General features: G+C 45.1%; 2 protein-coding genes across 2 annotated transcripts in view; one reads left to right on the top strand and one right to left on the bottom strand.

Annotated features, from left to right (window-relative positions):
- The window catches only part of Esyt2 (extended synaptotagmin-like protein 2), a 46,338-nt gene extending 40,367 nt beyond the window's left edge, over positions 1-5,971 (top strand). The window contains exon 16 of the mRNA XM_077706520.1: positions 111-5,971. Coding sequence (XP_077562646.1) covers positions 111-135 — 25 coding nt within the window. The 3' untranslated portion in view covers positions 136-5,971. The remainder of the gene's footprint in view (positions 1-110) is intronic.
- A 6,217-nt stretch (positions 5,972-12,188) lies between these two features.
- LOC144178577 (mitochondrial import receptor subunit TOM70-like) lies at positions 12,189-22,578 on the bottom strand. Its single transcript, XM_077706516.1, has 11 exons — positions 22,306-22,578; positions 21,888-22,061; positions 21,680-21,806; positions 19,872-19,981; positions 19,650-19,789; positions 18,264-18,471; positions 17,854-18,027; positions 17,287-17,472; positions 15,445-15,542; positions 15,015-15,137; positions 12,189-13,236 (listed from the first exon to the last, which is right to left on the bottom strand). The coding sequence occupies exons 1-11, from the start codon at positions 22,546-22,548 to the stop codon at positions 13,077-13,079; spliced, it is 1,743 nt and encodes a 580-aa protein (XP_077562642.1). The 5' UTR covers positions 22,549-22,578; the 3' UTR covers positions 12,189-13,076.
- Between the last annotated feature and the right edge of the window lie 705 nt (positions 22,579-23,283).

Below are 23,283 nucleotides of genomic sequence, written 5' to 3'. Positions count from 1 at the left end.
CTAGGGGTGGTGATGTGTACATTTTGTTTAAGCTGCTCTACTTGTGCACATGTTTATGAAGCCCCTCTTACTGCATGCCAAATTGTTCTTTCCCATCGCATCTCTGGCAGGTATGAGCTGGAACCGGATGCCTGAGCTGCAAGTTTTCCAAATCGCAGCAATCCCAGTTTTGACCTCGGGATGTCGTCTGCAGCTTCCCCTGCACACTTGGAAGCTGTTGTGAAGGGAACTTTGCCATCCTCATTGCGTTTGTTCCTAACACCTTGTCATGTGACATGCTTGAATTTCTGCCAGGGTTTTTGAGCAGAGAAGTTTTCTGAATTTTTTTTTTTTTTGACTGAGAGAAGAGATAATGTGTGGCGTCTTGTGGGCACAGCTGGGCCTGCCAAGGAGTAGCACTCCGAAACTTGGTCTGCTTTGGAATGTGGGGACCTCTTTTAAGGGTAGACCCTGGTCTTTGAAGTAAAGTCGCCCCCCAAAAAATCACTTATTTGTACTATTTATTTATAATGCGCAAGTTTTAGAAAGAGCAACTCACCAAAAAGAGATTCGAGGGCACCTAAGCAAGGGCTTTGAATGCAGAAATATCGATGCGAAATTGAATGCACGTGAGCACTTTCTTCTACCCCGCATTCTTGAAGGGATTCGTCCTCTTGTGCTTGAGACGATCTACACGCGTGATCAGCTTGCTTTCGAATCTCGCTGCCTGTCTGTTCACTCACCTGGCTGCATTCTTTCGCTCCTTTACTTTATCTGTGGCGCGCTTGTGTGGATGGCTACCTTTTGCTACTGCCGAGTTTAGCACTTGCTGCGGAACGCGCCATGCTATTAAACGCTTTAAAGACGCTGCACACTCCAAGCTTAGGAGCTGTTTCTCTGGTACAGACACCAATGCCGGTGCTGCATTTTTCACTCCATGGGCCATTTAATGCTTGTGCAATAACATTGAAGTCTTTACCATAAATGTTTTTCCAGATGTAACACTCCAAAGTCCTCAAAATGAACGTTTTAGCCTACATTTTTAAATTTCTCTTGTTCTCGCAAAGCCAACTTTTTTTTTTTTATTGGGACCAACTGTCACTCACCGTATCATGGATATCACAGGTCAGATTTTCACAATGCTTGCTGAAGTTGAAAGTTTGTCAATTGGATGGAGAAACAGAGCTATAAAGGTAAAACACTTGCTTGTACAGGTATAAAATATTCTCTACTGTATTTCACTGAAGCGTTAATGTGTGACTACATGAAATTTCACACGGTCATATTGCAATGGGAAAGCTAAAATTGCAGCTGTAAAATAGTTTCTTTCTCTGATACTTGTAAAACATGGACGTGTAAAGTGAGCCAGAAAGCCAGGGTTAATAAAACATTTGGAAAGGATGGTGTATCGTGCCATATTACACAACTTCAAACTTGCACTGCATTGACAAAAACTGATTGCATGTTTGTTCTCAGGGAAAATGTCAAGTGCATGGGTCAAAAGATTGCGAAAAAACTGGCTCCAATCCACGCTGTGGAGGTAACGGTTGGACTGTGAAGCTGTAAATGACACCCACAACGATTGCCCGTGCGGCGTAACTTGAATTCACACGTTGCATCCGCTCGCTGCTACCACCCATCACGCTCTTCGCCTCCCTGTCACACTCCACTCTTGATGAATTGAACAAAGGTTTGTCCAATGCAATTCGAATTTCCCACCTTCGCAGTGCTTGCGCACCCCCTGCCTGAACAGCGCGAGCGGGAGTTGTGTTCTTTTTTTGCTTGCTTTAATGTCGCACGTGCCGGCACCTTACTGCGCAGTTTGGAACGCGGCGTTTCTTGCGACCACTTTTAGTGTCTTTCGAATGGTGAGGAGGAGGGCGACACCGTGTCTGTGGCGTCATCTCTCTCACGCCTTCCTCTCAATCTTGTTTCATGCGTCGCCGCCAAAGAGCGCCCTCCCCCTCCCTAGATGCTGAATCCAAACAACCCCCAGTCTCCTCATTCTCCACGTCTGGGCATAGCTTAGTCGGCAAGGCGACGGGCTCTCGCTCCACTTCTCTACCCGGGCCCTGGTTCGATCCCTGGTGGAGCCAGCAATTTATTTGTAGAATGTAGCCAGTAGTAGCCTGGGATACATTTTTCCGTAGCCAGTAGTAGCCTGAGAGTTTTCTGCTGATGCGGACATGAAAATTTCCTTGACTGGTTAAAGGTATAGTGCTTCGCAGTAAAAAAAGACCAGGGTCTGTCCTTAATACCTCGGAAATTATTGTTGAAGATCAGATAATAACAGCTATACGCATCTGGTGCTTAGAGCTCAATTCTTCATGTAAGAATTGTTGATTCTGCAACCTTTATGCAACCTTCATGCATATGTGGGCAATGGCTCCCACCGAATCAGGTGGTTATGCCTGTCGGAATTGTGCGCCCTGTTTTTGTAACTTCGAAAAGAGAACACACGACATTTATGTGGGTGCCTTTTTGTGGTTTTTGTTGTCACTGTTTACTGTTTTTATCCCCTGGTGGCGTGTTTTTAAAAAGCTTTGTATATTGTGAGATTTGAATGCTGGTTGCAATCACCTGAATGCATATATTTTTAATTGCCCAGCTACTTAGGAATACGTCTGGAAATGGTTTATCTGTAATTATGATGGTAGTTAGAAACGCTGAAATTTCATTTTTGAAGTGAGCCTTACATTGATTGCACTGCGCTGCGCAGTGTTGGTTCTGGCCTTTTTGGTTTTTCTTTTTTTCCTTGTACTTAAAACTATGGATGTTAGAACTATGGTTGGGAACGTAGTTTTTATACGTTTACAAAAACATCTATACATTTACAACGTAACTACAAAAAAGTCAGAGTTGCAAACTCACACTGGAGTTGCAGAAAAAAATTAATGCATTCCACGTGTTTGAAGCTCGTTTTGTCTTGTGCGCATTGTTTTTCTTATAGCCTCCCTTTAGTATCATGCTTGTTAAACAGTCTCGCAGTTCAACAAGCTGCTTGGTGAAATTGAACGCACATCTCTGCCAAAATTTTTAATTTGAAAATGTCTTGCTTGTGGAGCATTGATGAGGTGCTGCCATAGCGCCACACCACAGCGTTTGTTGTACAGTGTACTACACGGCAACCTCAAACAAGTGTGCACATTTGCAAAACGGTGATTTGCTGAACTGAAGTGCTCTGTTGCTGTGTTTTTGCGAAGAAAATTTAGATGTTGTCACCTGTACACCGCAACAACACGTGTAAACTGAAGCCAGCAGTTTTTATTACTTTGTGCAGTGAGCTTTTGTGCTTTATTTGCTGAATGCACTGCTGACGCACGACCCTCTTTTTTATTTTGCTTTTTAAAAAACCTGCCTTTGCCGTTTTTCTTTGCGTGCAAATGTTTGTTTTTCTAGTCATTTATTTACATTTTCATCCTCATGTTGATGTGGTGCTTGCTTTTTTACTAATGGAGCCTGCTTGCAGCTGGTGTGTACAGCACGTAACAAAATGGAGTTTATTTTTAACCATGTTACCGAAACATCTGCTTTTGCTCACCTAAAAGAAACTGCCTTCTTGTATTCTTGCTGTTTTTGTTTTTCCCGAAAAGAGAGCGCCTATGTGTTGCCACAGCCTAGGGATTGGCTCTGAACACTCATCGCCCTATTCTCATGATTAAGAACTGTTCTAAAAGAGTGGAAGGTGTGTTTGCCACACAGGTAAAAAGGAATTGAAAAATTCGTTTGTTTTGTTAACCCTTTTCTTGACTGAGAAATTCTTTGCTCAAATACAATCACACCTTGGGTAGATTCTTCAAATTTTATTCTAAATGTAAGAAAAACAATTTTGCTGCCTGTCGAATATTTTTCCTTTTTTACGCCGTGAGTCCATGTTCACAATGTGGGCACAATCCACCCAGAAATTCGCGCATCTGTAAGGTCCCTAAAAGGATGTGCTCATCACTCCCTGGTCGACAAAAGAGAAGTGGCACCTTCTAGGAAACGAGCTTACCACCACTATTCACTATTTTTTTTCCTGTGAGATGGCCACATACACTGTGCTTGATAAAAAAAAAAAAGTTGTTTGCTGTGAATCGCACTTTTTCATCCGACAAGACAGCCGTCTGCTAAGCTAAAGGACTCAGGTTTCATTCTGGCCATGGTGGATGCTTTCCTGATGGAGGCGAAAAGCGAAATGCCCGTTTTTGGAGATTTTGGCACACGTTGAAGATCCCCTGGTGGTCATAGTCCAGGTGTTGTTTCGGCGCGTTAAACGCCCCCCAATCGACAAGACAGCCGCGCCTCTGTAGACGTGCTCTCCTGGCATGGTCATCTTGGTGGCACATCCACAGACACACACCCCATTCAGTGGGTCAATATTGCGCACACCTTCAGTAGGTCTCCCGCCTCATGTGAATGATCTATGGGCTGCAGACATCTTGTGAGAACTTTGTGAGAACCTTTCAAAACCTGTGATGTGACTGATGGTACAATGACTGTCTTGGCAGAGCGCTCCGATTTTTCTGTCCTGGAATTGATTAAACGGTGTTAATGTGTGCATGTGCTGTGGCAGTCGTCAACCGAGAGTGTCACAAATGTAATGTCCCATGTCTACCCTCGTAGCCTAGTGCAGTCCACGCCTGTAACACGCATCGTTAACATTAGAGTAGATGACCTTGTAGACATCATGTGCTTTCCTGAAGCTGGTTGTGTATTGTGTTTTGTAGTGTTATGACAGTCTTTGCTTTGAGCCATGCCACGCTCCTATACAAATGTAGGTACTGCCACAGCTAAATATTTGCTGCCTCGTCAGTTTTAAATGGGTGGACTATTTTATGCACTTACACCTGAAATGCACAGTCTGTTAACGTTTGGGAGTGACGCGGGAACCTAGTTCTGCTGTAGGTTTGCGGTGTGCATGCACTTTTAGAAAGACGCCCCCAGGAATAACAGGCGAATGAGCTTTTTGAGGCCGTGGTTACGTATGCGTAGTTGCACAAGAAGTCGCACAACACGCACTATAATCGCAGGTGTTGTGAAGTGTCCCAAAATGTTTGCCAAGTGGAATGGCGCTGGAGTGATGGGATGCTTTCCTCGAGCTTTTTGTCTAATCTTTGAACTACAAGTTGTGAACTGGTGTCTACGTACGTCACGTGCAAAGCGCATGCTTGTTGCAGCTGCTCTAACTTCCTGATGTTGTTTTGCCGTCTTTCTAACAGTTTAACCTGCGGATCAATTCAGAATGCACCCAGATCTGAAAGCCACGAAAGAAACCTTTTGATGGTGCTCTTCGGTGCTTTAGTTGTCAAAAACAAATCAGCCAGGTTTCCTATGTATTGCCTGATGTTATTTTGCTGGTTTTACTGCAAATGTTAGAAATAATGCAGTGTTGTACGCACTGCTCTAGAAAAAGCTGCAGTAAATCCCACGTACAGTGCAGCGACGCACATTTTATGAAACTTGAAAAATTTAGGTACCCACAATTCAGTCACCCTGCATAACACTTCTGGTGCTTCTGAATTTTTCCATTGTTGTGGACCTAATTGTTTGAAGTGTAAGTGTATACACTAACCAAAGTGCGTTTTAAATGTTGATGTTTTCAGAGTTTTAACTATGTTTTGGGCCTATATGCCCCTTTTGTGCCATACCAGTTGCCTGAGTGGGCTGCAAGTTTCTGCAGCCTACGCAAACAAAGCCTGTCTGTTTTAACGTTGTTTCCTCCCATTGCCACAGGTTACAAAGCTAGAATGCCATTGTTATGCTGCTTGCATGCAGCGAGAGAGTAGCCACATTTAGCATAGAAAAACGAAGAAGGAAAAGCTGTTGCACAATCACGACAAGGGAATTTTAGCAGCCAAGTTTGGGAATGGCTGAGCACCAACCATTGTTGCTACTGCAGCTTTCTTTTTTTTTTGTCGCAAACATTGCGCATGCCAGATTCTTTTTCGATCAGCCTTTACTTGTACTTCTGCCTCAGGGCTTTCCAATAAAGACAGGATTATGAAATTTCTCCCTCATCATTTTTCATTCAGCTCATGTTAGGAGTGTACATGTAACATGTCTGGACACATTCAGTCGAAAAAAAGAGCAGTCGGACTTTCCCTTACACAGCTGTCAAGCACATGGACTGCAAAAACACCTTCCAAGTGAGCCAGCAAGCATTCACGAAGCTGACACTCAAGTGAGTGGTTGCCCAGATTGTCATCGAGGCAACACTGCAATGTAATATTCAAAGCACACTGAAGCAGCTAGTCTCAAGCACACTTGATGATGCCACTTGGCTGATATGGCAAGGTTGATGCTTGGCCATATCAGCCTTGATGCTAGGGTGTATCTGCAGGCAGTGTCTGCTGCACATGGAGCATAGTAGTTTGCGTAAATGTTGATGTGCAGCAGAGGGAGGGTGCGTTGGCAGGTGATAGCATGGTGCTAAGTCTAACTTCATGCTCTGATGTGAGCTGTTAACCACTACCTGCAACTCAAGACATTGTAAGGCTCAACTTCATAATTATAATTACCTGACGTCAAGCCTGAACATATCTCATTAGACTAGAAAAAGTACTCGTACATCAAACTGTGGGTGCCAATTGATGCGAGACATCAAAGCTAAACATTAGGCCTAGCTGGCACACAGCCAGAACTCAAGACATTGTAAGGCTCAACTTCATAATTATAATTACCTGACGTCAAGCCTGAACATATCTCATTAGACTAGAAAAAGTACTCGTACATCAAACTCTGGGTGCCAATTGATGCGAGACCTCAAAGCTAAACATTAGGCCTAGCTGGCCCACAGCCAGAACTCAAGACATTGTAAGGCTCAACTTCATAATTCTAATTACCTGACGTCAAGCATGAACATATCTCATTAGACTAGAAAAAGTACTCGTACATCAAACTGTGGGTGCCAATTGATGCGAGACCTCAAAGGTAAACATTAGGCCTAGCTGGCACACAGCCAGCAGTTGATGTCTGTTAGTCTAGCGAAGTGGTACACACCCACAGGATGACACCTACTGGCAGCAGTGGTGTACTGGAACAAGTTTTATAAGCTTCGTGTATGCTGGTTTATCACCAAGCAATCAACGAATCAGTTGGAGTACAAGCACACGGTGTTGGGGGTTGGGGCTAGGGTTGACCACAAAAAATATCTGTGACATACTCCGAATCTTATGTGGATGTACTTTTTTTTCCCGTTGCACCTGCCTACTCTCCATAGCAAACAAGCAGTGCTCTCCCCTCTCTGCCTTTGAAATATGTGGAAAAGCATTCCATTGAAGCAGTTGAGGCAAACGCTAGAAACCGTGGTGAATTATTTTACCTCCTGCAGTACTTGACGATTGTCTCGCCGTTGGAGCAAAGTAAGTGTATTGGGCATTGTGGGTGTAATTCCCCCTTCACGAACACTGGGTGTAGGTTCGACGTCTGGTTTATCTTGAATTGGGTTTGGTGCCACAGAAGCATGTCCTGCCTTAATACATAAAAAAAGCAAGACGGGGAGCCAGGATTTCTTTACTTGTCTGTGCACTGAGGCAGTACAGGGGAGTGCATGTTGCATACAGCGTATCCCACGTATAGCGAACCTGGTTTTAACAAAATCCCGACTGCAAAGAGCAAATCTTCGTTTCCTGTTGCTATTTGTGTATGTATATTTTATGTTCAGATATAGTTAAAAACGAATTTAACGAACCGATTCCTGTTTCCCGATGTGTTCGTTATAAGCAGGCTGTAGTGAAAAGGAATTTTTCTTATTGAAACAGCCTTGAGCATGCAAATTATCGAGCCAGAAAAGTTCTGGAAGGCAGATTTTTCAAATGTGGAGACTTAAAATGGACTGCCAAGCATGCCACGCTTCCAATATCGGCAAAGGTGTCTGCCTAATTCAAGCAGGAACATACCAGGTGCTCGAGATATTTGAGAACGCTATTCCTTATCGCCATACACACCAGCAGCCTCGTCATATATATCTACACATACAGCTTCTTGTTCGTCGACTCCTTATAAATCTTACCGCGCAGTTTGTTCAAAGATGGCAGTGTACAAGCTGAAGCAGGAAATGAAACGCCATGCAGACCTCATCGCACTGGCCGCGCACCACAGCGACTCTGAACGTAGCGAAGTTTGTCTTTCACAGTGTGCAGATTGAGCTGATGTGTTGTGGTGACGTGGCATCTGTGAAGAAAGGGAAAAAGCCCAGTCTGCAGTCAAGACGTCGTCAGAACCCCTGATTTTCTCTGGCGGCTGCAAGTCGTCGTGAGGGACAACCAAGGGAAGTTAAATGCGGGCCATTGCAAAGGAACTCTATGTCGCAGAGTCGACTGTCGGGCTGGCTGTGCACAAGGACTTGACGTACCATTCCTCTGTCATAAAGAGGGGTCAATTCATGTCTGATAAAACTCAGGAGAATGGTCTGCTCTGGGGCGGTATTCTCAAGTTTTGTCCCTTTTGCGTCCCTTTCAAAAGTGTCCCTTTTGGCGAGCCCTGATTGGCTAAAAGCAAACAACCGGAAGTGACGTAACGCAAGCGCAACAAACCTACTGCCAACGCTCACTGCTTAACCGGAAGTACGTCACGATGAAAGGGACTCAAAAGGGACGTTTTCAAAAGGAACAGTTGCGAGAATACCGCCCCTGGTCCAAGCGCTTGCTGAACAAGCTGAAAGGACCTGGGGAGCCTGAAATGCTGTTATTTTTTTATTTTTTCAGATGAAAAAAACTGACCAAACCAAAAAGTTAACCGCCGTAGTGACAGGTGGCTTTGAACAAGCACTAGTGATGTGCCTGCAGTGATGCGCACAAAACTTCCATTGTCTGTCTGTGATGGTGTCATCCATCTTCAGCAGAAAGGGTGACGTCATCCGCTCAGACCCCACGTTAATACTGCCTTGTACGTGGATTGTGCTTGCCAACGTTGTAAACCCATAGATAGTGAGTGTTCGAAAAGAAGACCTTATGTCTTTCAGCAAGATTGGGCTTCTTCCTACACCACTTGCATCACCCAAGAGTGGCTGGCTGACAACTTCTACGACCACGTCACTTCCAACTTGTGGCCTCCGAATTCTCCTGTCTGGAGCATCGTTGACAGAGAGGCCAACAAAGAGCCGCATATTACAAAAGACTCGCTGAAGGTCGCCATTGCTCACTCAATGGCCAACATCTCCAAGGAGCACCTGATTCGTGCATGCAGCCGTTTCCGAAGCTGCATCAAATCGCTTATTGCTGCCGATGGCGGTTTCATCAAGTAGTTACTGAATTAAACCACAAGAGAAATATTTCGCAAAGTTTGGTACAAATGTCTGATTATGCTGGAGATATTCTGTTGTGCACAAAGCCAACATTCTGTTCTCAAATACCTTGTGCACTGGTGCACTACGGGTGAAATGAATGGTGTTGCTACAATAGTGTCTGCTTTTACATCACTTCGTTACAAGTGAAACAGCCAATTTATGTTAAGCAGAATCGGAGAAAAGCAGACCACTTAAAAAGATGTTGCCCTAAACAGAGTACTTTGATTCAAGTCCATAACTGTTTGGTGGTTGTAAAGGGGGCATGGAGACAAAACACAAGTTCGGTTCATTAAAATAATTGCTTGGTCTCTGTAAAAATGACACCAGTCTTGGAACAAGCTTCAAACACTTAATCTAGATATTAAGGAAAACAGATGAAGCACGGGTAACTCACCAGCCAATTTCTCGCACAGCCCTTATGGCATCACAGGCATGATTGGTGGCCGTGACAAAAGCCACCGCTAAGAAACGTGACTGTGCTGTTATTCTGCTTCTGGTTCTGTCTCGTTGTGTCACCTGAATGCTGACAGGTTTAGACGGATAACTGTTTTTAGTTTTAGCCCTACTGCATTACTGCTAAAATTGTGCAACATGAAATTTTAAAGTTTGTAATTATTTTTAGGATCTGTTTTGGTGCAAGCAATGTCCTTGGGGGCCGAAATGCGAGTTAAAAATCATGAAAAGGCACTAAAAACAACAAGCAGCAAGGAAGAACAACAACAGAGATGCTCTAATAAACAATGTTATACTTTGCCTTCAGGGAGTTCTTAACCCTTAACGGTAACTTTTGCACACTCGATACGGGGACACAGAAAAAGATGACACGAAGACAAGCGCAGTATCATCTTTCCTGTCATCTTTTTCCGTGTCCCTGTATCGAGTGCGCAAAAGTTACCGTTAAGATGTCAAACCAACTATCCCGCCTATCCGTGTTATTACAGTTCTTAACCCCTCTGAGTAATTTTTTTCTGGGATATCTTGCTTCAAGGTGGACATAGGCTCTGACCCTTCCAAGAGGTCTCTTGGTGTGCACTTTTGGCGACACTATTGCTTAGTGGCAAATCTAGAGGGTGTGTGGTGCATGGCCAGTTGCTAGATACTTTGAAGCACGGGCAAAGGGGGGCAAAGACGAGGACGCAGGTTCAATTCCCGGCCGTGGCGGCCGCTTTCCTGATGGAGGCGAAAAGTAAAAATGCCCGTGTATTCGAGATTTCAGCGCACGTTAAAGATCCCCTAGTGGTCAAAATTAATCCGTAGCCCTCCACTGCAGCACACCTCGTCGCCTGCATTGCGTCGGCATGTTTTAAACCCCACAATCAATCAATCAAAGGGGGGGCAAAGGAGGGCATGACACATACTGTAGGTTTAGCAGCACTATGACAGGTGTTAACCTGAAAGTAGCACTACAGCACAAGTTTACAATCCTGAAAATAAAGCATTTTTAAATGCACGCTCGTAGGTAGAGTACAGACATTTTGGGCAACGCATTAGTACAAGTGGTGAGGAGATCATCCAGTGTGGCTTGTTGCATTAATATTTGGCAAATTCTAGCGATCGCCTCCGAACGTAACAGTACCACAACTGCATTATGTACTATCCCCACCCCCCTCCAAGTTCACCAAGGGGCCACTTTGGACCAGTCTCCACTCGCTTAATAGGTTGGAAGACCCCTTTCCCATTTAAAGCACCCATATATTCACAGATGCCAGCATCTTTACATTACACTTCTGGCAATTCGATTTTACTGCTAAAGTAAAATTTTCTAACCAGATATAATCAATTTTCTATAAAGAACTGGCTTTGGATATCAAACACTTAATATGGATAGGTATTGCATATTTCAGCATGTGCAACCTTTGCAAGCATAGGTGCTTTTGATATTTAACAAGTGCAAGCAAAAAAAAATAGTCTAGAACGCTAACCTGTTTCCACATTTACAATGAGTTACTCTCGGCTTTTTGCTGACTTTCGCGTTCAACAGTTTTCTACATGTCTAGCAGTTGATGCAAGCATATTTATAGTAGACCTGAATATTCGAATATACAGGACATACATTTCCCAAATTGAGTACAGATATACAAGTACCTTTAAATTATTTGAAATTTTATTTTTTCACATTCCAAAAAAAAAAAAAACAAGTTCAGGTTTTGGCTATAATTTTGCACCTAATGTAAACAAATGTAAGCAGCCTTGCCAGGGTTGAATCGAGTTCACTGCATTGAACTGATTTTAGGAGCTCTGCCTGTGTGTTTGAACGATCAAATTGCCACATTTGAAAAAAAAAAAAAAAGGTGGAGCTTGACTGCAGCGCCAAATGTAAACGTTATTTCGCATTTGGCATTGCGTGCTATCAACAATGTCTAGTTTCCACCGAGCTCTCGAGGTCCTTCACGCACTCGGTGCTGTGACGCAGACATCATTTGAGGTTGGTAGGGGACACAACACAATTTTGTCCCACAAGCAATTTTTTTATTATTTTTGAGGACAGAGGGAATGTCAAAGGGGCAGCACTGGTAAGGAAGCCTGCAGAGGTTTACAAGCCTGAAAATAGAGCATTTTTACATGTGCGCTTATAAGTAGAGTACAGACAAATCCTGGCAGCACATTCTTACAAGTCGTAAGAAGATCATCCAATATAGCTTGTTGCACTAAGGTTCCTGAAAATGTGCATTTCCAAGTTTGCTTGCGAGAAAAAAATATATTGCATCACGGCACTGGAAGTTTTATTAGGAGCACATCAAAAGCAAAATCCTGATTCGGCCCAAGAAAAAGAACCAAGCTATATGCACAGTCACAGTGCCCGGACCTATTCAGGTTCAGGAAACTGACTTGCTCTCTTTACAGTGTGAAGTCTGCCACCATTAAAGTTTACAACCAGCCAATCTCCCATTGTTGCTAGCAATAATTACACATTATACCAGAAATGGGGAAAATGCAGGGAAAGGTGTCAAAACACAATTGTTTATTTTGTTTCACGGACTAGAGGTATTACAGAATGTATCAACAAAACTGACATCGTGTAACTAAAGGAAAGGGAAAGAAACAAACAACAACAAAAAAACAGGGAGAAGGTGAACGTAGTTTGAAGCAGTTTTAACCTTTGTTCATAGGGTCCAACACTGTCTTCAATTTTCTCACCCAGGTTGTCTACCTTCCTAATGTCCTGGCACTCTACGTATCTAGCGCCTTTTTATCTACAAGAAACTCGAGCAGTGCAGCATGCACCATTCTGCTACACCGAATAAGCAATAACCTGCATGAAGACAAACAAAATGAAGGCACACACAACGCAGACAAGCTCTTTTTTTTTTTGTCTAAACCTTTACAGTTCTTCCAACCATCAGTGCCCATGCCCGTGTCTTCCACAACTGTGCATCCCAATGTCGATGGAGCGGTGCTCCCATAAGTACTCTCCAAACTGGTAAATTCTGCATACTCGGTTTCCACATACCTTTCTCGCACATTTCTGTGTTGGCCATAGAATCCTCCCCCACTTCCAAAAACGCTTGTTAAGCCTAGCTCCCTGCGGGTGATCACTGGTCCCCAACTACAATCGAGTGAACACGGAAAAAGAAGAGAAAAGGCGAACACATTGTTGCCCCAACAAGCGCCCACTGCCTAGGCCCGTCGTTCCCGACAGCAGGATCATTCATTGCACAGTCCACACACCCCTCCCAGTTGAACTGCGGTGGCCTACCCGTCCGGCTGTGCACAGGTGTCGATACAGTCTGTGACGGAAGAGGTGGGACAGTGAGTGGGGCAACCGGGTTCTTCGTGAGAGGGGAGCAGGGAGTGCCACTTTCTCCTCGTCCCTCGTGCCTAGGGAGATCTAGGGAAGTCCAGGCGTGACAGCGAACCCTAGGCGCTTGGCCACCTCGCCCTGAGCGGCTGCGGCATCCCGCAAGGCCAGCAGGTGGGCCAGCTCAGCCTCGGTCTGGGCGAGGACTATGGCCTTCTCGAAGAGCTCCAGGCCTTCCTTCAGGTAGCCCCTGCAGGCAGGCAGTCGACACATCACCGTCAGCTCGTCAATGTACACTCCAGAGCACCATTATTGTCCCTCCAATTCATTTTAAGTGCAGAGCAGTTTAGGGGCTCGCCTTGTCGTCCCACCTCGCTCGCTGTACCCAAGTAGAGCCACACGGCGTTTCGTCGTAGCGGCTGTCGTCGCAGCGTAACCCAGAGGCTTCGAAAGCCAAGTGGTTTATATAGTCGTAAGCGTTCAAAATTCGCAAACGTTTTTAACTCCCTTTTCCTGTAATCTGAACTAGGATGTTTTGCAGATGAGCGAGTTCCCCATTCCGTGACACTGTCTTCCTACGCTGAAGTGTTCCACTTGTCACCTTCCTTTCCATTGCTTTTTGGATTGACTGAAGTTTCCTTGTAAGGCCCTCAGCGATACCTGAAGTTTCCGTCTTATAAGTTATCGCAGGTATTATGCATTGGTCGTGCCTTCACAAAGGGTTGTGCTATCACTAGACTAAAAGCACCTTCAGAATAAATTTGACTGGGCTCACATGTGCATAAAGCTGCAGTTGCTTTGTACTGCAAACACGACACTTCGAACTATATGCAGAACTTGTAGCAGAGATTCGAACACTTCTGTTTTGTGCTGGGTATTACGAGTCACATGTCAACCGATGACATTCACAACCATACAAAACCCTAGATTCATTCCAACACTGCATGTCTAGGCCACCACTTGGAACCATTATTGAGTCTGAACACGCTCACAGCAGACTGAAATGCTGCCTCGCACTTTGTAGTGCAGCACACTAGCTTTGTAACCGACTAGCCAAGCTATTCAATGCAGTACTTCCAAGCAGGCAAAATACAAGTTTGTTTGATTCCAAAGATTTGGTGTTTTCTGGTACCCTCAGCACTTGTCCGACAGTAAAGGTGCTTTATTCACTGAGAAACTAAACATTATAACAAAATTTCAATTCTTCCGCTAAATCGTGAGCTTTGTGATGTCAGCGATGATACATCCATGGCAGGTACTTTAAACTAAAGATAGTCCGCTGACCAGGGCCGCTACCGTCTCACAGACGGCCATTTGATTTATCGTATTTATCACCCGCTTTTATAGATGCTGCTGCAATACCGCTGAAGTGCCAGTGTTCGCACTTTGCTTCTGGTTGGACTTCTATACCTGCCGTATTTTTATTAGGGTTGATACTAATCGTTTCCTAAAACATAAGCTGTGACTCGGACAAACATGGTCATGTAAGTGACCGTGCCGCTTATGTCAGTTGGGCAGTGTTGTGTCAGAGAAGTCCAACGCGTCCAACGGCTGTGCAATGCAGTGTCAGCCGGCAAAGTGCCACACTAACTGCTTCGATGTTTATGTGCTCATTTGAAACTTCAATTGTTCACCCCACCATTCTTACTGCTATAAATAGAACATGCCTCAAATTTAAACACAAATAGCTCGTTCTGCAACCTTATAATCCCTGTTCAATATGCGCTTGCTCTTGCCAGCCTCAGCCAATCAAACAGCTGTGCATATTACGGCATAGGTTCTAGTGCGGGAAACGAGCTAGTGGGTCATATGGCCATTCTCTTTGTTCCTAATTATATTAGGTTATTTGAGTGAAGTTCGCGTTAAAAGCGGTGTCAGTGTTATTCTAACAGGCAATCTCTCGAATGAAAGAAACTTGCATTTTTTTCTGCATGGCCCCTTTGAGGTCCGCTGTGACCATCTTAAAGATGACCAGGTGGCCCATCCTTGCAAGAGATCGCTATGCTGCGTGTGCCTCTGAGTGCTCACCTCTGGACTTGAATGGAGCCAAGTGTCTCGTAGGCAAACTGGCACTTGTCGTCCATCTTGATGGCTTTGTTCATGTACTCCACTGCCTTCTCGAAGTCCTGCTTCCACTGCAGCTGTAGAATGCTGAAGGTGAAAGTGGCACGAGTCTTTTAGCAAGAGCACCTCCATATGATGAATTGTTTGCATAATACTATAGACAGTTTCAACAATACATCAACAAAGCGAAATACAAGTACTCATGCGATCACAGTAAAGAGTAAGAAATGCACATAAACAGCGGAGTTTACACTGCCTTGTGAAGTTCTGAAATCTGAACTTAGCACCACTTTTCTATGTCTCGGCTATAGCTCTGTCTGATCTACTTGGTTAGGCAGGCAGGGGAAAAAAAACTACAATTGTGAGGAGGGTTGCATCTACAACAAGTCCATACCCAAGGTGGACGAAGACATTGGGGTCCGTAGGGTCCGCAGCTTCGGCCTTGCGGAAGTACTCCTCGGCCTTTTCAAATTCTTGCGTCTCTGAGAGAAGCTGTGCATGCGGGATAAAATAACGAACAAACACATCAGACACAGATGAGCGCAGCAGTACACTAAGTCACTAAAACATGGACAGCAGCCTCCGACACTCAGACATGCATCTTAAAAAAATAATAATAATTCGATCCTTGACCTGAATCAGCATTTAATCGGAACCACAGAAAAAAGCCACCACATCTGATGAAGGTGTGCTCACAAATATAACACACTCAGTGACAAAGTTACCAAACTTTCTTGATTCGAAACACCTTCCCCCACTTTGGCTGAAGACAAGACAATGTTAAAAAAAAAAGAGAGAAATCTCTCTAGAGAGTTACAGCAACCTGTTACAGTAATTCAAGCGCAGCGACAGCTATCAAGCCACTCTGGCAACCCATCCAAACCTCATCAATTCATTCGTTTTCGGTTGTTAATTTTCGGGTTTTATATTTTATTAGAATCGGGGGGGCGGGGGGGGGGGGGGGTAAAAATTGCGTGCTATTTTTTAAACTAATAATCGGGGAGAAATCAAGTTTTTTTTATAAAACCATTCAGAAATTCGGATTTTTTTGGGTTAAATCTACAGATATAATACACTAAGTTTTGTTTCTATCAGAAGGTATCATGAGCTTCTTAATTTTAATGCGTTAAAATTGGTGTTTGTTGCAAGCTGGTAATCGGGGAGACATTAGGGTTTTCTAGCAAATACTCTCCAAAATTTGGTGTTTCTTTGGAAATGAATCAGTAATGATGACAGTACACAGCATTGATAACTTCAAAGAACTTTATAAAACATTTTATTCACAAAAAGATGGTCATTAATTTTTAGATATACTTCTATTATCTGCATGCGCAACATGTCGGTCTTCATTCGAGCCCTGTCCGATCGTTGAATGTAGTATCTCAGCCGGGAGAGTGTTCTTTCGACATCACAGCTTCCGTTAGCTAGGCACAACAATGTCAACGTTTCCCAGCCTGGGGCAACGAGTGGCAGTCATGCCAGAACCCAATGAGTTCAAAAGCTTGGTTTGTGGGGCTTGCTTCTAGCAAGCACTGGTTGAAAATGGCATACCGTAAGTGCATGATTGTGCAGATCAATACTTCAAAAGGTCCATTCAGGGAGAAATCGGGTTTAACCCAATTCTCCTGAACATGTTCGGGGTGCGAAAATTGGGTACAATCGTGTTTTACCCGAAAATGAACGACCCTATCAATAGTTTGAGGAGAGCCACTAGGTTTCCCACTGCACTGCCTAATGTGGCGACCTACTGCTTTGACCATTGCATTGCGTTAACCTAGAGAGCCTGCGAGCTGCCTTGATGTGTCCCATCTCCCTACAGGAATTTCTTTGAAGGCAGTTGCTTTGCACCACAGTGTCTTGTGGTGAGTACTTCGTGAGCTTATGTCGACCATTCTGATCCCCTTAGACAGCTGTAACAAGCCCCTGGCATGCTGGGAAGCAGGTGCCCCCACTTCTATTTATATCGTAAACAGGTGCCCCCCTCTATTTATATCTGTCGCCGTAAAAACTCAACATTTTAACGTGTACATTCTTTGAATCTAAGTACTCCTTTCCACTTTACCCATAACTGGCTTAACTAAGGAATCAAGATGATGCAGATGTAGCCCAGGTGACTGCGGCATCTCGGCGAGAAGAACCGGTCGATCGCCTCTACCGCGTGTACTCTCCAGTGCGGCCCAAAGCGAAGAAGAAAGCAGCGGGTGGCTGGCCCCCACCGGAAGGGGGTGCCCCTCACCTGAGCAAGAAGGAAGTAGCATTCAGGGCATTTGGGGAACTGCCTCTGCACCTCCTTGAAGTTCTCCAGGGCCTCCTGCTGCTGGCGCGTGTCCCCCACGCGCATCCCGCACCGGTACTGGACAAAGCAGCGCTGGGCCGCCGCCGACGGGAAGTCGGGCCGCAGCAGCACGCTCCGCTCCATGTCCTGCAATCGGGGCAACAACACCAGAGCTCGCAGCACATCTTCTTCCACACGCTTGGGTGAGGCGACCGTGAAGATTACTCACCACGGTCATCCCTCGCAGGGCACCTACCATGCCTGCCCCAACACAGTGAGTGCAGTCTTGGAACAAGACTGCATTCACCGCATAATCATGGTACGTGACTATAATTAAGTAGAACTTGTGGTTTGACTTGACCACAGTCGCACACCACAATTATGCAGTGAATTTTGAATGCAAGCATGCCACATAATCCTGCCGTATGTACACTGTGCACACTGCTAAAAACAACTGCGTGCCCTGTAAGTCGTCGCAGAATGCAGTTAACCACCACACTCGGCTTGCGACAAAGGGAGGGTGCGTACCTTGAGCGTGTCCTCCAGCCGGTCGAGCAGCATGTGCACCTGTCCCCTGTGCAGGTAGATGTCCGCATTGCCCGGCTCCAGCCGGGTGGCCTGCTCAAAGTCCTGAAGTGCTTCCTCCAGTTGCTCAGCGTGGACCTTCAATGTCCCCAGCTTGATCAGGGCGTTCACCTTCACCTGCACCAGGGCCCCAACGCTCCGCTCAGATGCAGGAGAATCTGCTGGACTAGCCCTGATTGCAACGGTTTTCTTTTCAGAAGCACAGCAAAGCACTCCTCTAAGTTCTCACCAGTCATACTGCAAAACAGTTAATGCAAGTCAGTATTCTGGTAATCGTGTCAGCAGCTGAGCACGAGGCAACCACTTGGAGCCCCACGCTAGTTCAACATGCGGCCACCCCCTCCCAGGCACACCTTGACATCCACGCCGTCCATGGTGAGCAGCTGGTTGAGGTCGTCGAGTGTGGCCTGTGAGCGCCCCTGCAGTAGGTTGAAGGTGCCTCGCAGCAGGAGGGCCTCCGCCCACGCCTCCCCCTTGGCGTCCACCTCCTCGCTGCAGTGCTGCACCACGTTCTCGTACTGCTCGCGAGCCAGGCACTCCACGGCCAGCGCATAGCCGCTCCTGAAAGTCAGCAGAGCACATTGATGAGCAGATTATGCAACGAATCGCACGGCAAGTAGCGGCTTTCAGTGCTTCATCCAAGGAATCTTCAAGGAGCCTGCATGTTACCCTCAGTCACAAGGCACTCAGGCTCCATCATGCGCTTCATAGACTTACAGCAATATAAAAGGAATTTCACTGTATACGCAGTAAAACACACTGAAGCTCACTGTATACACAGTAAACTTTATAAACCTTAATGTAACATGGCTATTGTGTTCTTTACATGAGAAACGGTGAAAATGTGCGTGTTTTATCGGCTTTTAAGCAGAGGACTACAATGTGCTTTATTTGTAATTTTAATGTTGGTGGGCACTGCATACAAAAAAAAAAAAAACACTTTGTAGCTAGAGCAGCTGGACAGTGTGGCCTTTTACTATTTTTTTTTATGCCTAACCAAACACACGCAGTTTTGGTGAAACTTGCGTATGAGGCGTGCCAGATTTGCATTTGGCAGCATGAAAAAAGATTGGACAGATGGCACATGCTGATATGAACAAATGTGCAGCCATTAGGCGCACAATTTGCGACGATGTATGAAATATAGGAAATTAAGGTATTTTCTTGCTAGGTAACCCCCTTAAGAGATTACAAACCTTAGATTACAAACAAGAGATTTTCCTAATGTGGCCAAAGGGTAGTAATTAAAATGTTCCTTTATTTTTCTTTAATGAATCAGTTGGGACTTATACAACCAATGGCAAATAATGTTGACCTGGTCGGCCTAACCTGGTTGACCTGGTTGGCAGGTTAACCTAAAACTAACCTGCAGACAAGGCTTTTGCACTAGTATCACATTTTTCTATTTAAACTTGGCGATGGGGTAAAATAAATCATCCCACATAAATACTGACCATAATAAAACTTGTCGAAACATAGGATTAGCACACAAACATTCATATGCAAGTGCTAAAGTTCTGCACGCTGCCTAATTTTTTCGTGCTTGAATGCCTTGTGGGAACCCATAAAAGAATGTCACTAATATTTGCATTTACCACAGCTCTCATAATTCCCCATTTCACCATGCACAATTTGTGCAGTTGCTAGGTATAAAACTAGGAGCAGTCCACACTTGAGCCACTTTTTTATATTCAAGTGACAAAACAAAAAAGGCACATTCCCTAGCATGCAAGACTTGCCTTGGCTTGTCTGTGCCTCCATCTTTGGGGAAAGGTCGGCCTTCACGACAGGCTTCAACAGCTTGGATGATGGGGTCTTCACAGAATGACACAAAGTAATTCTTAATGAAGTGCCTCGATGGCAGCACTGTCTTTCGTGTCTGAAAGAGGGCATTCTGGTTTCAGTACAACACTGGCGAAAACTAGCCTTTGGCAACACGTGAAATTGGTTTAAAATCTCACCTTGATGACTTCTTTTGCAGTTGCCTTTCCTAGCTTCTTTAGCACACGGTCGGTCACAAGAAGGGAGTTTTGGTTCTGGAAACCCTCCAATATACACACAGCTGTGATATCTGTGAAAAATATGGCACATTATATCAGACACAAGTGGAACGAATGCGTGCGCATTGTACGGGAGTTATAAACCAGACTTTCAGTAATCTGATTAGAATGCAGAACTAGGTGTTAGAAGGGACACTAAAGGCTGAATAGCTTTTTGTTGCAATCTTGTTTTAACTAAGAGATGACACGTTTTGAAGCTCTCTCGGCTTTTGCTCAACAGCCAACAATGCCTTATTTGCTAGAAAATAAAAAGTCAGAGCCTTTGTTTCTTTCTTAAGAAATAGATGGTTAAAACATGAAGCTTCCTCCCATGCAACCTGAGTCGAAGTTGAAGTTCAAAATCCAAACTGCTTAGACTGTGTCGGAATGGTGCAATCGGACAGACATCGGTTTCATAATGCGAGGAACCCAGATTCGATTATGACCAAGGGAACCACTTCTTTCTCGAGATGCTTAATTAATGTGCCTTCGGTTATCATCATCATCGTTTTCTGAAACTCATTGTGTAAAGTTGGTTTTCCTGCAGTGCATTTCGGTGCGACATCAAATGCCATCAGTGAGGCAGAAAAAGCTTCGCTTCAATAATTCAAACTGGCATTTCTCTCTGCTGTTGCCCTTTTACATTTTTCATGACATTTCAGAGCATGCCACGAAGAACCCAGAGCGAACTAAACTGGATTTTACTCGATCTTTGCCATCTTCCTAAAAGCCTGTTTTCACTGGTTTTCAGTTTCGACTCACCAGCTGCTTTCCTGCACTGAACATAACGATGTATCATAGGCTACTTGTTGCAATTGGCTGAGGCTGACAAAATCTAACACAAACTAAACTGGCGTTATAAGATTGCAGAACAAGCTATTTGCAACTGAATTCAGTGCATACTCTTTTTATAGCAGTAAGGGTAGTTTGGTAAACAATGGAAGTTACAAACACAAACACAGGAGCAGTGCTTAAGGCGCTATACCTGCCGACACTTGCTAACACAGCCATCGGGCGCGGGCTGTGATACGAGTGGCTAACTGGTGTAAGCGACACTACCACTTAGCCGAGTTATATCCAATGATTCACGAAATGGTTACTATCAAACGTAACAAAAGTAGGGCAGGTGCAATACCAGTCACAAGCAAATCAAGTGTGGACAGCGGTCCTTGAGTGGTATCACTCTGCCATCTAGGAAGGTGGATGGTAATCAAGGTAACCAAAGGCATGTGTTACACAAGGCGGCAATCTCCGTCTAACTTTCGTTTTAGGCACCTGTCCAAAATAAGTCAGCACTGATGTCATGAAAAATACGATGCAGCGGTAATCAAAATTTTGGCTTAACGTATTTAATTTCTCAGTGAATATAGCATTGTTTGCTGGCAAACAAGCACTGTGGATACTATAAAACACCAATTTCTTTTAATACAACAAACTTGTATTTTATGGCCCGTTTAAGGCTACACGATTACTATTCCATATCACACAATGCAAGGGTCTTTTTCCTCATTGTTGTGTTAAAGTAACAAGTTATGTAAACTAAACTGCAGAGTCAGTAACATCCCCCAAGCATTTTGCGCTCCTGAATTCTCCAAAAGAAATCCCCGACAACAAGTAGCAGTTAGGGGGTAACACCCCAGGTGCCCTCACTATGTTCTTACACAACGCAGGGGCCGAAACTTGATGCACCGTTTTTCAGCAAGGAGTTCACAGGAAATTGTATTACCCACCTTCCAGGCATTTTTTATGCTCCTCAACAACTTCGTACGCCTTTGCTCTTCGGTGAAGTGCTTTGATGTAGGTGTTGTTCAGCTCTATCGCCTTGGTGCAGTCGGCGATAACCTCGGTGTAATTTTTCTGCGTGTCACAGTGGCGACGTTAACATATCAGCAAAGTGTACGGGAAAGGTGTCAACGAAATCTCGAGACGCCAGCTTACCAAGTTTTCGAACGCTGCGGCACGATTTTGGTAGAAAGTTGCCAGTTCGTTGGTGCTTTCTTTCGGACAGATCGCGATAGCTTCCGAGTAGCACTCGATAGCTTTATCGAATTTGCCCTCCTTGAAGTACTTGTTTCCCTGGTTCTTGAAGGCCTTGGCCTTTTCCAAGGGGTCCTGCACGTACATCACGCCCGAGGGAAATTATCGAGGCGAAGTGCAAAAGCAGCGCAAAAAGCGTAAACAACCATTCTGAACTGATATGGCTCGACTGCTACAAGCACGAGCATCGTGTAAGCTGTCTCCCGCCCCATACCGGCACATAGACCCATGACGCTGTTCATCGGTAAAACACAGCGGCCCTTGTAGACATCAGGCGAGGTAATGAGCACCCGTAGCGTTGTTTTGATCGGACACTCACCCTGACATCGGCAGCATTGCGTGCGTGGTTCGCGTGAGATTTCTCCACAGCCTTGATGTCTTTTTCGTCGCCGGCTGTGGGTCCCGGTGGCTTTTTACTTTTATCGCGGTAGTTCTTGTAGTACCAGAAGGCTAAGCCGGCAGCGACAGGCGTAGCTGCAATCAATGCATAATGCCACTTGCTGAGGCCCGTTTCTGAAGCAGCCTCGCTGCCGGCACTCCGGGCCATCGCGCTGGGAGCCATGTTGATTTGGAACGGACCTTCAAATGGTTGCCAAGCGGGAGTGAAACTTCCCGATAAAGACAGCCATGAGTACTTGGTGGCGCAGCAAGAAATGAACCAATGAAAAAAAAAATGACAAAGAATGTAATGTACCAATTTTTGCTGTTTTTTATAAAATATATGAAGAGATTTATACTTTACCATCAGGACTGGCAACGAAAACACCAGCAGCGGTGGGCCACGTGCTCTTGCATCGCCTCCGATGGCTGTTACATCGTACAGCCGGTGCCGTGTACTTTAGCAGCAGAGCTGTTAAAGCTTTTAGTTCCGTTTTATAGCGTTACCAGAAAGAAATACCCAGAAAAAAAAACGAGCGCACGGCTAGCGTGCGCCTCGTGAGGAGCGCCCGGATTCGGCCAGCTCGACCTTTGAGAACCCTCTGCCATTTTTCTTCCTCCATGCCCTCTGCCAGCGCTCGTGGCGTGATCGCTCGCGTGCTCTCTACTCGCCAGTTCGCATGCGTTCGCACCTGAAGTGGGGACCACAGACGCCAAGTTCGCGCTACAGACTCCGAGTTCGCGAAGCCGGTTGCCGCGAATTCTAGCGCGTGCTAACGCGGTCCACTTTTGGAAAGATGTGAAAGCCTGTGGACAAAACTATCCGGGCCTGCCAGTCATGGACTACTTTCAGTGGCAAGTTCGGAAATCCATGTGGAACAGCCGGGCCTCCGACTAAGGGAGAGGGGCCACCAGCTCA

Source organism: Haemaphysalis longicornis, unplaced genomic scaffold (genome assembly GCF_048455015.1).
Source record: "Haemaphysalis longicornis isolate Haplotype H1 unplaced genomic scaffold, Haemaphysalis longicornis Haplotype H1 scaffold_4, whole genome shotgun sequence".
In the NCBI taxonomy this organism is placed as follows: Eukaryota; Metazoa; Arthropoda; class Arachnida; order Ixodida; family Ixodidae; genus Haemaphysalis; species Haemaphysalis longicornis.
Note: the sequence above shows the minus strand (reverse complement) of the source record. Positions and strands in the feature narration are given on the sequence as shown.